Source organism: Rhinoderma darwinii, chromosome 6, assembly GCF_050947455.1.
Source record: "Rhinoderma darwinii isolate aRhiDar2 chromosome 6, aRhiDar2.hap1, whole genome shotgun sequence".
NCBI lineage: Eukaryota > Metazoa > Chordata > Amphibia > Anura > Rhinodermatidae > Rhinoderma > Rhinoderma darwinii.
This window is the reverse complement of record NC_134692.1, coordinates 139,078,564-139,097,556: the sequence shown is the minus strand read 5'-3', so window position 1 is coordinate 139,097,556 and position 18,993 is coordinate 139,078,564. Positions and strand designations below refer to the sequence as shown.

General features: G+C 49.3%; 1 protein-coding gene across 1 annotated transcript; it reads left to right on the top strand.

Moving 5' to 3' along the window:
- Nucleotides 1-27: 27 nt before the first annotated feature.
- SMCR8 (SMCR8-C9orf72 complex subunit) lies at nt 28-13,716 on the top strand. The gene is made up of 2 exons (XM_075830624.1): nt 28-2,642; nt 11,522-13,716. The coding sequence occupies exons 1-2, from the start codon at nt 331-333 to the stop codon at nt 11,973-11,975; spliced, it is 2,766 nt and encodes a 921-aa protein (XP_075686739.1). The 5' UTR covers nt 28-330; the 3' UTR covers nt 11,976-13,716.
- The last annotated feature ends 5,277 nt before the right edge of the window (nt 13,717-18,993 follow it).

The following is an 18,993-nucleotide window of genomic DNA, read 5'->3' as shown; positions in this document are numbered from 1 at the left end:
CCCGAATTTGTAGAATGTCCCTCTTCCCTACCCATACAAATCACGATCAATGACACTTGTCACGTGATCGTCCTAGGACTACAATTCCCGGCATACCCCGTACTGTTGTTCTCCGGTTTTCTCCCGTTATCAGTGATGGGTGAGTGCGGTAACGCCCAGCAGCCGGTTTTTAGTTCATTCTGAGTTTTTTATGAGATCTGTCCCAGTCCCCCATAGAGTTGTTCGCTGGGATTCCATGACGTCAATCGGAGGTCATGTGGTTGGCAATCCAAGATGGCTTCCTCCCAGTGAGGCGTTTGTGAAAAGGAGCAGAGCGCAGGAAGGGGAACGATGATCGGATCGCCGGATCTGGTGGCGTTTACCCGGGACGAGGATTATGATGACTCTGCCTTCCAGAGCTCCCCGGGGCTGCCGGAGGAATACTCGGTGCCGCTGTTCCCTTATTCGGAGGCGGAGAGTAGTCCCTGGTCCCGGCTCTCAAGGGCTAAATTCTGCCGGGACTTCATCCTCATCTCTGAATTCTCCGAGCAAGTCGGGCCTCAGCCGTTGCTCACCATCCCCGACGACGCCCGACTCAGGGGCGCCTTTGACCTCAACTACTTCTCCCTGCGTATTATGTCTGTGGATTACCAGGCCTCCTTTGTGGGTCACCCCCCGGGCTCCTCTTACCCCAAGCTGAACTTTGTGGAGGATTCCAAGGTAGTGCTGGGGGACTCTAAGGAAGGGGCCTTCGCGTATGTCCACCACCTGACCCTGTACGACCTGGAGGCGCGAGGCTTCGTCCGCCCCTTCTGCATGGCCTACATCTCCACTGACGAGGACAAGATCATGGAGCAATTTCTGGAACTCTCAGGCGACTTCTCCAAAGCCTCCGAATGTCTGAAGACCGGAAACCGCAAAGCCTTCGCCAACGAGTTAGAGAAAAAACTCAAAGACTTGGATTATACCCGGACGGTCCTGCTGAACGAGATGGAAGACCAACAAAAGACTGACCACCAGGGCTTCTACACCACCCAGGCCATCGAGAAGGCCAACGAGCTCGCCAACGTGGAAAAGTCCATTATCGAGCACCAGGACCTTCTGAAACAGATACAGTCCTACCCGTATAGACACCTGAAAGGAGACGACTATCAGCCGTACGTGCCGGAAAACGCCCAGGACGAGGCTGACTCTGAACCGGCTGCCGCCTCCGACCACGAAGGGACCGATGAGACCGAGGTCTTCACCCCTAGGTCGTCTTACACTCCCAAGTTCATAAAGGCGAAGTCCTCCAAATGTTTCGATAAAAAACTGAAGACGTTGGAAGAGCTGGTCGATCTCTATTTCTTCACGCAGACGATAGACCTGCTGACCGCAATCGAAAAGCGCTATAGAGGTGACGTGAGCTATTTAATCATGAGCCACCTAGACAAGACTCTCTTGGGGCAACAAGCCATTGCAAACTTTCTATTTGAGGACATCTCAACCTGGGATCCTAAACTGATCGATAGGCAATATTCGGACAACGTGGGAATCCATCGCCATGTGCCAATATCCAAGTTTACCGAAGAGCCTGAAGGCCTGAACTTGAAGCCTTCACCCAGTATGGAGTCCTACAAGTCCAGCGTGGAGTCCGTACCCATTAAAATTGAGCAGGAGTTGTTTGACGACCAAGAAGTGTCCGGCCTTTGCGATCGTTCGGTCAACGTTGAGAGTCTCGAGGCCGATACCAAAGGGAGTGTAAGTAGTGGAGAAAGCATCGAGGTCTTGAGGACCGAGAAGTCAACGCTCCTCATCCATTCCGAGAGTCAACCGTGCCTGAGACTTCATCCGAGTCCGCAGCCCAGGAGAAAGGCGGGTAGCAGAAGGACCATCAGCGAGGACAGCATTGAAGTTCTCAGCACTTGTACTTCTGAAACTGTGATCCCCGAAGACTTTCGAGCCGCTTACCAAATCGCCATCAACGAAGAGGAAACCTCCGCTGAAGAGTTGAATGAGGGCGATGAAAGTGCCAATGATTTCGGTGCCATGCTGGATGATGAAAAAGCCAATGAGACTGACACAATGATGGACCCTTCCTGTTGTATAAGGGCAGATAGTTCGAACCTTGAAGACCTAGTGGGAGATCTTATGCCAGGGTATTGCGGCGATGCCGCCGTGGTTCGCGTCCCACCACAGCCTGGTAAGCACGTGTGCCAGACGTTCGGTCATGTGAAGTTCTCTGTAGAGCAAGCGGAGGACCCGTCTAGGGAAGTCTCATCTCCTCCGGAGTCCCACTACTTGCTAAGCAGCAGGGACGCTGAAAAAATGACCCTCGATGAGGACTCTACCAGCTACAGGAGCAGCGCCTCTACCTGCTCCGACAGGACCCCTTCCCCTCCCCCTATTGCCACCATCACCGAACGACAAAAAAGAAAAGCCGGCCAAAACGCTTTGATGTTCATTAGGCAGTACCCCTTCTCCCACCCCGCCATTTATTCTCTTCTCAGCGGGAGGACCCTCGTAGTGCTGGGAGAAGAGGAAGCCTTTGTGAAAAAACTAGTGACGGCTTTGTCCGTGTTTGTCCCTAATAATGGACGAGTTGCCAAACCGATCAAGCCATGGGTGACTTCCCCGCTGCACGTCATGGATTTCCAGAAGTGGAAATTGATCGGACTTCAGAGGTAAAGGAATCCAAGAAATGTTGTCTTTTGTGTTTTAAGAATCTCAATATTTAAAGGAACCTGAAAAAGATAGTAGTTTTTTTTTTTTAAAGGGATTGTTCAGGATTAGCAAATCATGGTCGCTTTCTTTTCAGAAACTGCACCACCACCTGTCCATGGATTGTCTGGTATTGCATTTCCACCATGGAACGAAGTTGCAATACCGCACACGACCTGCGGACATAAGTGGCGCTGTTTTTGGTTGAAAGTAGCCATGTTTTTCTGGATCAGGACCTGACGCCAGTCAGAAGGAAAATAATCCCTTTTGGAATTTGATTTAAACAAGCTGTGTGGTTCATTGTGTGTAGTGCAGCTTTAATGGCGTAATCACATAATGTAACTTTTATTATATTATATAGGGTTTTATTTTTCTAAATTAATTTTTTTGAGATCTTGTTAGATTTATTTTTTTTTTTTATATTAGACTTTACATTAAAAGTGGTTTCTCACGCACAATTCTTCCTCCGGTCTTCTTGTTTACCATCTTATTATCTGAGATATTCCTAAAGGCCCTTTTACAGCGGCCAGTGCAGCGAGCGCCGATCAACGAGACCGTTGATCGGCGATCGTTTGCTCCTGTCACGCGGCGCTATGGATGGGGACAAGCGGTCGTTACTCCGATCACTCGGCCCCGTATTTACACAAGGCAATTATCAGCAACGAGAGTTCTATGAAAGCCCATCTGCCCAATAATCGTTGTGTAAAACCCCCTTACGGCCCTGCTGAAGCCCCTATCGTAGATTTCCATCCGGTTTAACGGCAAGAGCAGCGCTGCATAAGAACGACATTTTTCACGTCCTAATCCGCGATAACCGGCATCACCTGTTATAAGTCAATGGGTCCTGTCGGTGCAGACTTCACTTTTGATAAACTTGTCGGGCGTTCAAGCTCCGAGTGTGAGAAAAGTTTCACATCCTATTTCTGTTATTGAAGGTCTGCGGTCGTCTGCTGCTTCCCCAGATAATCTTCTTGTTAGTTCTTCAATTTTGTGCCGAGGAGCTGAAGGTTAAAGGAACAGTCTGGTAAAACTGATACTGTGTGATGTCTAGTGATGGGGCGGAGGGGGCGGAGCATGACACACGGACTCACAATTCCCACCCCAACTAACCTGTACGCTTTGGTCTGGCGTACACGAGTGCTTAAAACTGGCCATACACGTTAGATGTATGTTGGCAGGACCGGCCGACCATCTGTGTGTGGTGGTGAACGCCTGACGGCAGATGTCGGGGGAGAGAAGGATCGGGCTGTTGAATTTCAACATGACCGATCCTTTTGTACGTAAGCTAAGCCCCTGCAGGAGAAGTCAGGCAGCGGCTTTCGCCCTATTGAAAATACACGGGCGCTCGGCCGAGCGTGCGTGGGTAGAGGAATCGGGAGGAATAGATGTCGGCCGAGCGTGCGTGGGTAGAGGAATCGGGAGGAATAGATGTCGGCCGAGCGTGCGTGGGTAGAGGAATCGGGAGGAATAGATGTCGGCCGAGCGTGCGTGGGTAGAGGAATCGGGAGGAATAGATGTCGGCCAAGCGTGCGTGTGTGTATAGGGGAATCTGGAATAGATGTCGGCCGAGCGTGCGTGTGTGTATAGGGGAATCTGGAATAGATGTCGGCCGAGCGTGCGTGTGTGTATAGGGGAATCGGGAGGAATAGATGTCGGCCGAGCGTGCGTGTGTATAGGGGAATCGGGAGGAATAGATGTTGGCCGAGCGTGCGTGTGTATAGGGGAATCTGGAATAGATGTCGGCCGAGCGTGCGTGTGTATAGGGGAATCGGGAGGAATAGATGTTGGCTGAGCGTGCGTGTGTATAGGGGAATCGGGAGGAATAGATGTCGGCCGAGCGTGCGTGTGTGTATAGGGGAATCGGGAGGAATAGATGTTGGCTGAGCGTGCGTGTGTATAGGGGAATCGGGAGGAATAGATGTCGAGCGAGCGTGCGTGGATAGAGGAATCAGGAGGAATAGATGTCGGCCGAGCGTGCGTGTGTGTATAGGGGAATCTGGAATAGATGTCGGCCGAGCGTGCGTGTGTATAGGGGAATCGGGAGGAATAGATGTCGGCCGAGCGTGCGTGGGTAGAGGAATCAGGAGGAATAGATGTCGGCCGTGCGTGCGTGTGTGTATAGGGGAATCTGGAATAGATGTCGGCCGAGCGTGCGTGTGTATAGGGGAATCGGGAGGAATAGATGTTGGCCGAGCGTGCGTGTGTATAGGGGAATCTGGAATAGATGTCGGCCGAGCGTGCGTGTGTATAGGGGAATCGGGAGGAATAGATGTCGGCCGAGCGTGCGTGGGTAGAGGAATCAGGAGGAATAGATGTCGGCCGAGCGTGCGTGTGTGTATAGGGGAATCTGGAATAGATGTCGGCCGAGCGTGCGTGTGTATAGGGGAATCGGGAGGAATAGATGTTGGCCGAGCGTGCGTGTGTATAGGGGAATCTGGAATAGATGTCGGCCGAGCGTGCGTGTGTATAGGGGAATCGGGAGGAATAGATGTTGGCTGAGCGTGCGTGTGTATAGGGGAATCGGGAGGAATAGATGTCGGCCGAGCGTGCGTGTGTGTATAGGGGAATCGGGAGGAATAGATGTTGGCTGAGCGTGCGTGTGTATAGGGGAATCGGGAGGAATAGATGTCGAGCGAGCGTGCGTGGGTAGAGGAATCAGGAGGAATAGATGTCGGCCGAGCGTGCGTGTGTGTATAGGGGAATCTGGAATAGATGTCGGCCGAGCGTGCGTGTGTATAGGGGAATCGGGAGGAATAGATGTCGGCCGAGCGTGCGTGGGTAGAGGAATCAGGAGGAATAGATGTCGGCCGAGCGTGCGTGTGTGTATAGGGGAATCTGGAATAGATGTCGGCCGAGCGTGCGTGTGTGTATAGGGGAATCGGGAGGAATAGATGTCGGCCGAGCGTGCGTGTGTATAGGGGAATCGGGAGGAATAGATGTCGGCCGAGCGTGCGTGTGTGTATAGGGGAATCTGGAATAGATGTCGGCCGAGCGTGCGTGTGTATAGGGGAATCGGGAGGAATAGATGTCGGCCAAGCGTGCGTGTGTGTATAGGGGAATCTGGAATAGATGTCGGCCGAGCGTGCGTGTGTGTATAGGGGAATCGGGAGGAATAGATGTCGGCCGAGCGTGCGTGTGTATAGGGGAATCGGGAGGAATAGATGTTGGCCGAGCGTGCGTGTGTATAGGGGAATCTGGAATAGATGTCGGCCGAGCGTGCGTGTGTATAGGGGAATCGGGAGGAATAGATGTTGGCTGAGCGTGCGTGTGTATAGGGGAATCGGGAGGAATAGATGTCGGCCGAGCGTGCGTGTGTATAGGGGAATCGGGAGGAATAGATGTTGGCTGAGCGTGCGTGTGTATAGGGGAATCGGGAGGAATAGATGTCGAGCGAGCGTGCGTGGGTAGAGGAATCAGGAGGAATAGATGTCGGCCGAGCGTGCGTGTGTGTATAGGGGAATCTGGAATAGATGTCGGCCGAGCGTGCGTGTGTATAGGGGAATCGGGAGGAATAGATGTCGGCCGAGCGTGCGTGGGTAGAGGAATCAGGAGGAATAGATGTCGGCCGAGCGTGCGTGTGTGTATAGGGGAATCTGGAATAGATGTCGGCCGAGCGTGCGTGTGTATAGGGGAATCGGGAGGAATAGATGTTGGCCGAGCGTGCGTGTGTATAGGGGAATCTGGAATAGATGTCGGCCGAGCGTGCGTGTGTATAGGGGAATCGGGAGGAATAGATGTTGGCTGAGCGTGCGTGTGTATAGGGGAATCGGGAGGAATAGATGTCGGCCGAGCGTGCGTGTGTGTATAGGGGAATCGGGAGGAATAGATGTTGGCTGAGCGTGCGTGTGTATAGGGGAATCGGGAGGAATAGATGTCGAGCGAGCGTGCGTGGGTAGAGGAATCAGGAGGAATAGATGTCGGCCGAGCGTGCGTGTGTGTATAGGGGAATCTGGAATAGATGTCGGCCGAGCGTGCGTGTGTATAGGGGAATCGGGAGGAATAGATGTCGGCCGAGCGTGCGTGGGTAGAGGAATCAGGAGGAATAGATGTCGGCCGAGCGTGCGTGTGTGTATAGGGGAATCTGGAATAGATGTCGGCCGAGCGTGCGTGTGTATAGGGGAATCGGGAGGAATAGATGTTGGCCGAGCGTGCGTGTGTATAGGGGAATCTGGAATAGATGTCGGCCGAGCGTGCGTGTGTATAGGGGAATCGGGAGGAATAGATGTTGGCTGAGCGTGCGTGTGTATAGGGGAATCGGGAGGAATAGATGTCGGCCGAGCGTGCGTGTGTGTGTGTATAGGGGAATCGGGAGGAATAGATGTTGGCTGAGCGTGCGTGTGTATAGGGGAATCGGGAGGAATAGATGTCGAGCGAGCGTGCGTGGGTAGAGGAATCAGGAGGAATAGATGTCGAGCGTGCGTGTGTGTGTATAGGGGAATCTGGAATAGATGTCGGCCGAGCGTGCGTGTGTATAGGGGAATCGGGAGGAATAGATGTCGGCCGAGCGTGCGTGGGTAGAGGAATCAGGAGGAATAGATGTCGGCCGAGCGTGCGTGTGTGTATAGGGGAATCTGGAATAGATGTCGGCCGAGCGTGCGTGTGTGTATAGGGGAATCGGGAGGAATAGATGTCGGCCGAGCGTGCGTGTGTATAGGGGAATCGGGAGGAATAGATGTCGGCCGAGCGTGCGTGTGTGTATAGGGGAATCTGGAATAGATGTCGGCCGAGCGTGCGTGTGTATAGGGGAATCGGGAGGAATAGATGTCGGCCAAGCGTGCGTGTGTGTATAGGGGAATCTGGAATAGATGTCGGCCGAGCGTGCGTGTGTGTATAGGGGAATCGGGAGGAATAGATGTCGGCCGAGCGTGCGTGTGTATAGGGGAATCGGGAGGAATAGATGTTGGCCGAGCGTGCGTGTGTATAGGGGAATCTGGAATAGATGTCGGCCGAGCGTGCGTGTGTATAGGGGAATCGGGAGGAATAGATGTTGGCTGAGCGTGCGTGTGTATAGGGGAATCGGGAGGAATAGATGTCGGCCGAGCGTGCGTGTGTATAGGGGAATCGGGAGGAATAGATGTTGGCTGAGCGTGCGTGTGTATAGGGGAATCGGGAGGAATAGATGTCGAGCGAGCGTGCGTGGGTAGAGGAATCAGGAGAAATAGATGTCGGCCGAGCGTGCGTGTGTGTATAGGGGAATCTGGAATAGATGTCGGCCGAGCGTGCGTGTGTATAGGGGAATCGGGAGGAATAGATGTCGGCCGAGCGTGCGTGGGTAGAGGAATCAGGAGGAATAGATGTCGGCCGAGCGTGCGTGTGTGTATAGGGGAATCTGGAATAGATGTCGGCCGAGCGTGCGTGTGTATAGGGGAATCGGGAGGAATAGATGTTGGCCGAGCGTGCGTGTGTATAGGGGAATCTGGAATAGATGTCGGCCGAGCGTGCGTGTGTATAGGGGAATCGGGAGGAATAGATGTTGGCTGAGCGTGCGTGTGTATAGGGGAATCGGGAGGAATAGATGTCGGCCGAGCGTGCGTGTGTGTATAGGGGAATCGGGAGGAATAGATGTTGGCTGAGCGTGCGTGTGTATAGGGGAATCGGGAGGAATAGATGTCGAGCGAGCGTGCGTGGGTAGAGGAATCAGGAGGAATAGATGTCGGCCGAGCGTGCGTGTGTGTATAGGGGAATCTGGAATAGATGTCGGCCGAGCGTGCGTGGGTAGAGGAATCAGGAGGAATAGATGTCGGCCGAGCGTGCGTGTGTGTATAGGGGAATCTGGAATAGATGTCGGCCGAGCGTGCGTGTGTGTGTATAGGGGAATCGGGAGGAATAGATGTCGGCCGAGCGTGCGTGTGTATAGGGGAATCGGGAGGAATAGATGTCGGCCGAGCGTGCGTGTGTGTATAGGGGAATCTGGAATAGATGTCGGCCAAGCGTGCGTGTGTGTATAGGGGAATCGGGAGGAATAGATGTCGGCCGAGCGTGCGTGTGTGTATAGGGGAATCTGGAATAGATGTCGGCCGAGCGTGCGTGTGTATAGGGGAATCGGGAGGAATAGATGTAGGCCGAGCGATCGCTTCTCTGACAGCTATCTAATGTACGGCAGCTTTACTCTCTTCCATCTCCCCCACTCCTACCGTTTATAGGTTATAAAGAAAAAAGAGTAGAGTGGATCAGACTCTAACCATGGAGACACATAGGTCTGCATAGGAGCTGCATACACTAAAATATTTAGCAGTTAGGCCTCATGCACACGACCGTATTTTTTCCCACCCGTAAATACTGGCGTAAATACGGGTCCGGTGTCACACGTATTCGACCCGTTTTGCACCAGTATTTACGGACCGTGCCCGTAAATATGGGCCTGGTGTCACCCGTATTCCACCCGTATTTACGGGCACGTTTTTGGCGGCAAAACAGCACTGCACTAATCGGCAGCCCCTTCTCTCTATCAGTGCAGGATAGAGAGAAGGGACAGCCCTTTCTGTAATAAAAGTTAAAGAAATTCATACTTACCCGCCGTTGTCTTGGTGACGCGTCCCTCTCTTCACATCCAGCCCGACATCCCTGGATGACGGGGCAGTCCATGTGACCGCTGCAGCCTGTGATTGGCTGCAGCGGTCACATGGGCTGAAACGTCATCCAGGGACGGCCAGGACGTTGGGCCGGATGTCGAGAGGGACGCGTCACCAAGGCAATGGCCGGGAGACCGGACTGGAGGAAGCAGGAAGTTCTCGGTAAGTATGAACGTCTTCTGTTTTTAATTTTTACAGGTTGCTGTATATTGGGATCGGTAGTCACTGTCCAGGGTGCTGAAAGAATTACTGCCGATCAGTTAACTCTTTCAGCTCCCTGGACAGTGACTATTTACTGACGTCGCTTAGCAACGCTGCCGTAATGACGGGTGCACACACGTAGTCACCCGTTATTATGGGAGCCCCATAGACTTCTATGGACTGTCCGTGCCGTTATTACGGCCTGAAATAGGACATGTTCTATCTTTTTTAACGGCACGGGCACCTTCCCGTAAGAAAACGGGAAGGTACCCGTGGCCAATAGAAGTCTATGAGCCCGTTATTACGAGTCGTAATTACGACCCGTAATAACGGGAGTTTTTACGGTCGTGTGCATGAGGCCTTAGCTTATTTTTTTTAGGGGGAGTCCTTATCCAGTTTTGTAGTATTACATGACGGCCATTCAGTTGAATATGTAATACATGGACAACTCCCGCACTATGAAGCGGCTATCTGTTCTGGCTCATGGAGGGGGGTCCTGAACAGGGACCGCCCCCTCCTCCATGACGTCCATATGCCCTATAATACAGCAGGTGGACAGAGGTTGTCCTTTATGAGACCACCCCTTTGAGAGCGCGGCCTGGAATTCCGTAGCTTAAGGATCAGGGCATGCTGGGTGTTGTAGTTCTCTAGTATCTGACATCTTTGGTTACGTTTTGTTTTACCCTCGGCGGCACAATCTGTACTTGTATTATAATATAAACCTCTCCAACGTCTCTGTATTAGATTATTTGTGAATTCGAAGTACCAGATGGCTCTGCTGAGAAAAAGATGAGACATTCTACAACCTGAGACTCCTCCACTTCCTATTCTAGAAAGAAATGGCAGATGCTGGGTAGCGGTAAAAGAAGCCCCCACAGTCAGTTTATTCAGAGTGAGGGTCTCTAGTTTCAAAAAATTTGTTTCCTTTAGTAACCGGGCTACATCAATAATGTATTGAAGTATAACTAAACTTTCATAAAACTTTTGACATGTGATTGGCGGGGGTCCGAGCACTGAGACTCCCACCGATCGGACACGATCTGTCTCTGATCGGCTTTCCTCAGAGCGGTGAGAAAGTCTGAGTCCGTACACCAATCGGAAAGCCAATCAGAAATGAAGCTGCACGTTGCTCACTCGATGGCTTGTGTCGCATCATTTTAGCGATCAGTGGGGGTCTCCGTGCTCAGACCCCCACCAATCAAAACTTCTGACATGTCAAGTTTATGGAAAGTTTAGTTACCCTTTAAGAACGATACTAGTAGTTTATAATCCTTCTGCTCTTGTTGTAATGAAAAAATACATTAGAGCTGCAGTGTAAAGTATGGCGGACAGAGCAGCAAGCTGAGACAGGAGTTTGGTTTCAGACTGTCGTCAATGCAGCTAAGCTGGAGTCACTGATCTGAACGAAGTCCTAATGGAGGAGAGATTAAAAAGCACCAACACTGAAAAAGAAGAGGGGTGCGGGGTGGTGGGCGCTCATTGTTTTTGCATCACGAACAGCAAGTAATTGGCTCCCTAATTTTGGGTGGAAACTGCTGAGATAAAACAGTTTCCTCCAGGGGGGCTGTCTTGTATTTTAAGACGCCCCCATTAGCTAATACCATTGGTTAGGTGCTGGATTGAATGGGGGGGGGGGATTCTGTTTTTTTGGAACAAAGTCTTATTAATTAAATAATAAAACATTCTTCAACTTTCTAATATACTTTGTCTTATTTCCTCATCCTTTTCAAGATCTCTGCTTACTGTCAGTGAATGAGCACATTCTCGAGAGGCTGAAACGCTTCCCGATCATGCACCTTGTGTTGAGTTAAATTTAACCATGATGGGTTTTCAGCCTCTGTAAATGTTTCTATTTGCTGACAGCAATCATTGATCTTGAAAATGGTGAGGAATTGAAACCCAAATTGTGAGAAAGTTGCAGAACGTTCCGTTATGGAATGAATGAGCTTCATTTACACAAAAAAATCCCTTTTAATACGTTGCAAAGGCAAGCAGCAGTTTTCATAAATATGTGCCCCCCTCCCCTTATGTTTTTTTCCAAATGCTATAACTTTACGTTCTTATTGTAGGGGGGTCTCTCCATCCGGATCCAACACCCTTCACTCCCTGAGCCGATACAGCCGTTACGCCAGCATCTTGGATGCGGACAACAAGACCCTGCGCTGCCCGGTGTACAGGGGCACGCTGCTCCAGAGGCTGGCGGACCACCGCACACAGATCAGGAAGGGCAGCACCTACTACATGCATGTCCAGAGCATGCTGACCCAACTCAGCTGCAAGGCTTTCCTCTTCACCTTCTGCCATCACGTCCACCTGCCCATCCGGGAGAAGGAGAGCGAGGAGTCCATAGCACAGCGCCGCTCCGCCTTCCTCCAGCAGCTCCTCGGCCTCTCCCACGAGGACAGTAAGATCGTAGAATACCTCTCCGAGCTCCTCAAAATGCATTATCTAAGGGAATCGGGGACGCGGCTTCTCCCCGTGCTCAGATTTGACTACATCCCCAGCGTTTTATACAAGATTTGACGTCTGCCGTACAAGGTTAGAACCCCCCCCTCCTCTCCATAGACACTCGTGGATGTATCAGACTTCGCAGCATGGGACTGTAGAATTGCTCTGTGGCCCGGAGAAGAATTGTGAGGGTTAATTTTATTTATTCATCGGATGGTCTCAACCGGTTCTACTAGTGAGGACCCCGACTGAGAGGTAACGGAGCCGTGGAGGACCAGGAGACCGATCCGTGTCCAATGTGGTGCCGCCAGCCTGCTTTTAACGAGACGCTATAGTCTAACTTTTCTCTCTTTTGTAATCTATTGTTCCCTGTTATCAGCCATTTCTGGCTGACTGTAGTGCTTTCCATTTGGATGAGTGATAGGGAGACCAGAGAACTTCCTGCCCCCCATGATCACTGTTGTAGGCCACATCTCCAGCGCTGACAACCCCCAGTCATCCAGATGTGATTGATATCAGCCGCTCCTTTTATTACGCTCCCGCACTATTAGGCTCTGTTCACACGCTTAACCAAAAACGGCTGTAAAATACGGAGCTGTTTAAAAGGGAATAAAGCCCCTGATTTTTAGCCATTTTTTTTGGAGCTGTTTTTCCATCCGTTTTTTGGAGCAGTTTCTCTATTGACACAATGAAAAACGGCTCAAGAAGTGACATCCTCCTTTTTACGGGGCACTTTTTTTACGTGCCGATTTTCTCCAACAGCCGCGTAAAAAAAAAAACGCCCCGTCTTTTTCCCATTGAAATCAATAGGCAGATGTTTGTAGGCGTTCAGCTTCCGGTTTTTTTCGAGGCGTTTACCCCCTGAAAAACTCCTGGAAACACTGCGTGTGAACTTGCCCTTATAAGATCTGGACTTTAGGGTGAGTGGCCCAGAGGATCTCCACCTATAATGTCTGTAAAAGAAATCTAATGCAGACGCGAGAAGGGCACAGTGTGATAATACTAAGGCGTAGTGACCGCGTGTCCCCTCCGTGAGCGCGTGATAGAGAAGACATGTCCTATCTTTCCACGGATGGGGTAGTCTGGTCCACTTTCACAGACCCGATTCACACGCTAAAGTGAAGGGGTGCATGAAAATTATCAGGTGCCACGCGGAGATCTTGAAAAATGTCCCGAGTGGCACTCGGTCGTGTGCAACCGGCCTTAGTCTTGTCTGACAGTCTGGTCGCTAGGGATACATTGCATAACAACCGCAGTCTTGTATATGGAGTTGTCAGGTGGAACATCACTTACTACCGGCCTGTTAAGGCGCCAATTATCGGGCAAACGAGCGTTCAAAGAACACTCATTCATGATAATCGCCCTGTGTAAAAATGGCAGCGATCAGCAGATGAACGAGCAAACGCCCAATCATCTGCTGATCGTATCGTTTTAATTGGGCAGAATGTTATCGTTGTCGGCAGCGCATCTTGGTGAGTAAACGGGGAGACGCGCTGCCGACATGATGATAATGTACGGGGACGAGAGATCGGAGTAACGAGCACTCGTCCCCATACGTAGCTCCTTGTGACAGGCGCAAACGATCTTGTAGATGGGCCGGTGTAAAAGTACCTTTGGTTTAAAGTGAATCTCCACCTTTTATCTTCATGTCATTTTTATTTTATTTAAATATTTTTTTTATCATTTTAATATAAAGGATTAAAAGCTGCCACTAGGGGGAGATGTCCGCATACTGTTCTGTTTAAAGGGTAACTAAACGTTCAACAAACTTCTGACATGTTCTAGTGAGGGGGTCCGAGCACTGAGACCACCACCAATCGCTAAAACAAAGCGTCAGAACTGCTCGTGTGAGCGCTGAGTCGCTTCGTTTCTGTTCCGCTGTCTCCGGAAATCAATGTATAGGAAGTCTATGAGCCCGGACTCCGATACGTCTTTATGGAAAAAGCCGAACAGAAACGAAGCGACTCAGCTCTCACGCGAACACTTCTGCCACTTCGTTTTAGCGATTGGTGGGGGTCTCTGTGCTCGGACCCCCACCGATCAAAACTTCTGACATTTCACCATGAAATGTCTGAAGTTTTCTGAAAGTTTAGTTACATTTTAAGGCCCAATTAGCACTGGGAAGAGGAAGGAGCAGAGGGCTTGCAATCAGACTTTTCTCTCCCTTAGGCCTCATGCACGCGACCGTGCCCGTAATTACGACCCGGAATCACGGGCATGGACAGCCGGACGTTTTTATGGAACGGACGCCCTCCCGTATACCTATGGGAAGGTGTCCGCCGGCCATAGAAATGAATAGGCCCGTAATTACGGGCGATTTTACAGTCGCGTGCATGGGGCCTTACTGCCATATTCGTTTGATTTTTTTGCAAAAATATATTTAGGTGCAGAACCTCGTTAAAGGGGTTGTCCAGGATTAGTACAACACGGCTGCTGTCTTCTAGGAACTGCGCCACACCTGTCTATGGGTTGTGTCTGGTATTGCAGCTCTGTTCCATTGAATTAAGCTGCAATACCACACACAACCTGTGAACAGATGTGGCACTGTTTTTGGAAGAAAGCAGCCATGTTTTTCTAACCCTGGACAATTCCTTTAACTATTTGTTAACCTTTTTAAGAGCCTTCTATATTTTGTGCCACATGTTGGGCCAGTTCTACCTTATGATTGAAAAATCACACCAACTGTGACAGTGGCAATAATTGCGCACATCTGTACCGGCAGAGAACGGAGTTTACTTTGTCCGTTCAAAGGTGGGCGCCAGTAGTGAAGAAACCATTTAAATGGGGCACTAAACTAGAAGTGCATTTACTTTCCATTTGTAATTGATCATCTATTGTCCTCTGTTATCCGCCATTAGTCTGACCATAATTTCTTCAAGTGCCGAAAACTCCTCCCCCCCCCCCACCTCTCTCTGTCACTGCTTTATGTCACGTATCCGAGAACCTCCATATAGTCACCGCTGCACTACTATAGGCTTAAGACTTTAAGGTTAGTGGCCCTTTAAATGTAGCCCGTGTACCGCACTCTCTGCCGCACGCTTGCATGTTCAGTGTTAATCCGGTGTGACGTTTGCACTCGGTTATTAGTTCCGCCGTCTTTAATTGCTTGTAATTTATTATAACTTTTTAGTTTTTTTACTTTTTCGTTTCGGCCGCACGCCGTCCACGTCACGTGGTTTCCTGTTTCTTTCTATGTAATTATTTGCACTAATTGAGAAGACTTGTGAGGATCATGTTTGTCATGTGACACGGAAAACATTGAGATCTTACGTGACGCTGCCAAATGTCGCCCGCGGTGTAATTTCGTTAAACCTGTTTGTCGTCCGTCCTGCGTTCCTTTTTACGACACAAGTTCCCACGTGGTGCTTTACTGGTCATTTATGGCCGTGCCCATTTGTTTCATTGTAGTAAATGGGATTTTATAAACTAAGTGCCATGTAAAATAAGGTTCACATAATGTCGCCATATTGGTCAATTGCGACATTGCCCCCCCCCCCTCCAAATATTAAATGACCACTTCAATGGTTCATTTTCTATTGTCATCTTATCGGTAAATTATAACAAATTGTGTGTAATGTAAAAAGTTCTGCAACTTTTTGATAATCTTAGTTTGAATTCTTCACTATTTTCAAGATCTCTGCTTGCTGTCACGCATTGACTATTCAACGACTAAAAACACTGCTGCATGGCCTGTTAAGAGAGCGCTACGATAGATTGTAATAATCCCATCAGCTTTGTAAGCAGGACTAAGTACGTCTCTGAATAGAATGAGTGAATGAATGTTTCCACTCACTGACAGCAAACGGCGAGGATTTGATACACAAAGTATATTCGAATGTTGCAGAACTTTTCTTTATCTGATGATTAGGCTTTATTTTTTTTAAATACTGAAAACTCCCTTTAAGCCCCCATATGGAGGGACTAAGTGTGATTCAGGTCCGATGTGGCAGAGGTGACCGGATGGTATCACATGGCGGATCTTCCTCCTTATTTGATTGTAGTGAACTATAAGGCCTCATGCACACGGCCCTGCCCGTAATCATTATATGGGATTGTGGGTATGGCCGGCCACGGACAGCCACTCATTTTCGGCCCGTGCGCCCATATAAAGTAGGGGCGCATGGTCCGTTTCTACAGCCCAGACACCTTCCCGCAAAATAAACGGAAGATTTTTACGGTTGTGTGCAGGGGGACTAAGCTCATAGTCCAGGGTATGAAATCTAAACACTGTTCTACCTAGTGCAGGGCTTGAGCAATTTAAAGGATACGCCCCCTCAGATCCTGCACTAGACGTAACACAAAGTATCAGTTTAAGGTTCCATGCACACGTTGCAAAATTTGTTGCAGAAAATTTGCATCAAAACCGCTGGCAACTCCGCAGGTAAAATCCACACCTAATAGTGCATTTTTTTAAAATCCGTTTTTAGGTGCGGTTCTTACATTTTGATGCAGGTTTTGGTGCGTTTTATTTAAAACTAGTCTGATACAATTCGCAAGCGTAAGCGCAAGATAAATTGGCGCGCTGCAGATTTTAAAATTACGTACCGCAGGTCAATTTACATGCAAAAAAAAAAGCCCGCAACGAGCGTATGAGATTTCTTGAAATCCCATTTACTTAGCCGGTACGGTATTACGCTGTGGATTTGCTGCACGAAAATACTTGCGACAAATCCACGCGTAATACGCAACGTGTGCGTTTGGCGGAATACCTGTGCCACGCGGGCTGTTTGAGTGTCATGTGCGTGAAGTGTTAATGTTTGCAATCAATGCTAAGAATATTGTAATATTATGTCTGTTGTCATCAGATTTTCAATCTATTAAGATGACAGGTCTTGGGTACTACCCCTTTAAGACTCAGACTTCCATAATAGCCGAGTCAAAGGTTTTTAGTGCGTGATTACGGCTGTCATGCGATCGCACTCGAGTGACTGGAGCTGATGTAGAACTCCCCTCTGCCCACCCTTATCTTTCATGTGATGACAGTGACCCCATTGTGAAAGGTTATGCAGCAATATTTATCCCGTGACATTACGAGGCTTAGGCCTCAAGTATACGACCGTAACCGTGTGCGCGGCCCAGCATTCACCGGCCGCCCACAATTCACGGACCATGCACATCGATTTCTATGAGCCCGGACAGTATAATGTCTTCTCTTTTTACGGTCCGGCCAATGCATGGACTGCGGAAACTACCGTCATGGGCCTATAGAAATGAATGGGTCCGTAGTTCACCCGCAAAAACATGTTCGTGCGCATGAGGCCTTAGAAGTATTTAACGTAGAGCAGTGCCAACCGCATCCAATTTTTCCTTAGCCTAGTACCCTCCACCCCCTGTAGAGGGCAGAGTTCTACAAGCAGCACCTTGAAGCCGCCATGTGCGATCGTTGAATTATATTTTACTTTGGTCTCCTTTGTGCCATGCTGTATATTCAGCCCCTGGATGGTGATCTGCGAGCGCAGCTCTAGGGGTGGTGGATTGGTTTCCACACCCTCCTATAGCCCCCTGCTGCTCTGTAGGGACAGGTTACGTTCCTGAATGTTAATGCGACGTATATTAGGAAATTATTTTTACCCCTATTAATAGAAATCGGAACGTATGGTTGGGACAGACACGAGCAGGATACCTGTAATGATGAGCACCACCCTATTATACAAGCAGGACCCACCTCTACTGAATGGCTAAGAGGGGAGGAGCCTATGCGATAAGCTATTTTGCAGCAGTACACTTTACTGATGCAATTGCGCCCTCTACTGGAGGTTGATTAAGTCATCTGTATAATGTATTGGGGAGAGCACTGGTGAAAGCTTCTCATGGTATGACTGGCTTTTGGTTTTTCTTCTGTACAAGTTTAATAGCGGTCGGTACTTACCATTGGTCACCTCAAGAGGGCGCTTTGTAACTGGAAGCACTGACTTTGCACGGCTGGTGTTACGGTTCAGTCTCATCGTATCATCTCTGTAAATTGACACAATGTGAAATGTATTTATAGGTTTTAATCCTTTATAAAACTGTGAAACCGCTTTGAACGTTAACTATTCTAATTAACATCTTAATGTCTAACCGAACGAAGCGCTCGTATGAAGATGTGATTACATGTATCCACCACAGCGTCCATGCTAATTCCTGTTCTCATAGTCCTTTAGCCAAAGCACACTGGAGGGCTAGGACCTCGTGCCAGGACCTAATTGCAAGGTACCCTGCCTCCTCCAGTGCCTTCTACTCCGAACAGAACACTCAGGGTTCAGGCTCTTCAGCAATACAAACCTTTATAGAACATCTGCTTTCCAGCACTGCTGCGATGGCAAACTGCTGTACAATTGCCGATTTTAAATCTCCGTAAAAACTAATGTAAACCTTTGTTACACCAACTTCAGGATGATAGGAGTTGGAGTGCAGCTGGTGTACCAAAGATTTCTTCACACTCTGTCCTGGTTATATTGGTGCATGTGAGGACCCATCTCTGTGTAACGAACCATCAGCTTAAAAACGCTGCATGAACCCAAATTTGTGTTGACCTACTGAAAACCCACCTCAATAAATGATGGATTTATCTCTGCTTCACGTGTACATGGCTGATCATTGCTCGTTCCATGGAAAGCTGGACGAAAACCGATAGGTCTGCCAAAATAGCTGCGACCCAGCTTTCTCAAGGCTCACGAATGGCATGTGTGCCTATATGTTCTATATAAGCTGAATATACTAGTAGCCACACTGGTTGCCACCCAGAAACGAATCGCTAACAGCTCACTCAATTTTTTATAATGATCTAATGGTGCGGGTGAGCAATGGAAGCAGCCACATATATACTCTGTTGTTGCTGCAGGGGAACGGTCATTATATAACACATGGTCGCATTAAGTCCTCCAGAGCAGGAGCCCCTTTTTGCTGCAGCGATCTCTATGTCATCCATACGCTCTAAACCGAAAGATATGGCTGCTTTCTTCCAGAATCCATGCCACTCCGAGCCGTGCGTTGGATCTGGTATTGCAGCTTAGCTCTCGTGAAAATTGAATGGATCTGAGCTGCAATACCACATACAACCTGTGGACGAGTGTGGTGTGGGTTTTGTAAGAAAGCAGATATTTTCCAAATC

Excerpts from the sequence above, each read along its gene's own strand:
- SMCR8 (XM_075830624.1), top strand. The coding sequence starts at position 331 with ATGATCGGATCGCCGGATCTGGTGGCGTTTACCCGGGACGAGGATTAT. Across the intron at positions 2,643-11,521 it reads AAATTGATCGGACTTCAGAG|GGGGGTCTCTCCATCCGGAT; the intron begins GTAAAGGAATCC and ends TTCTTATTGTAG.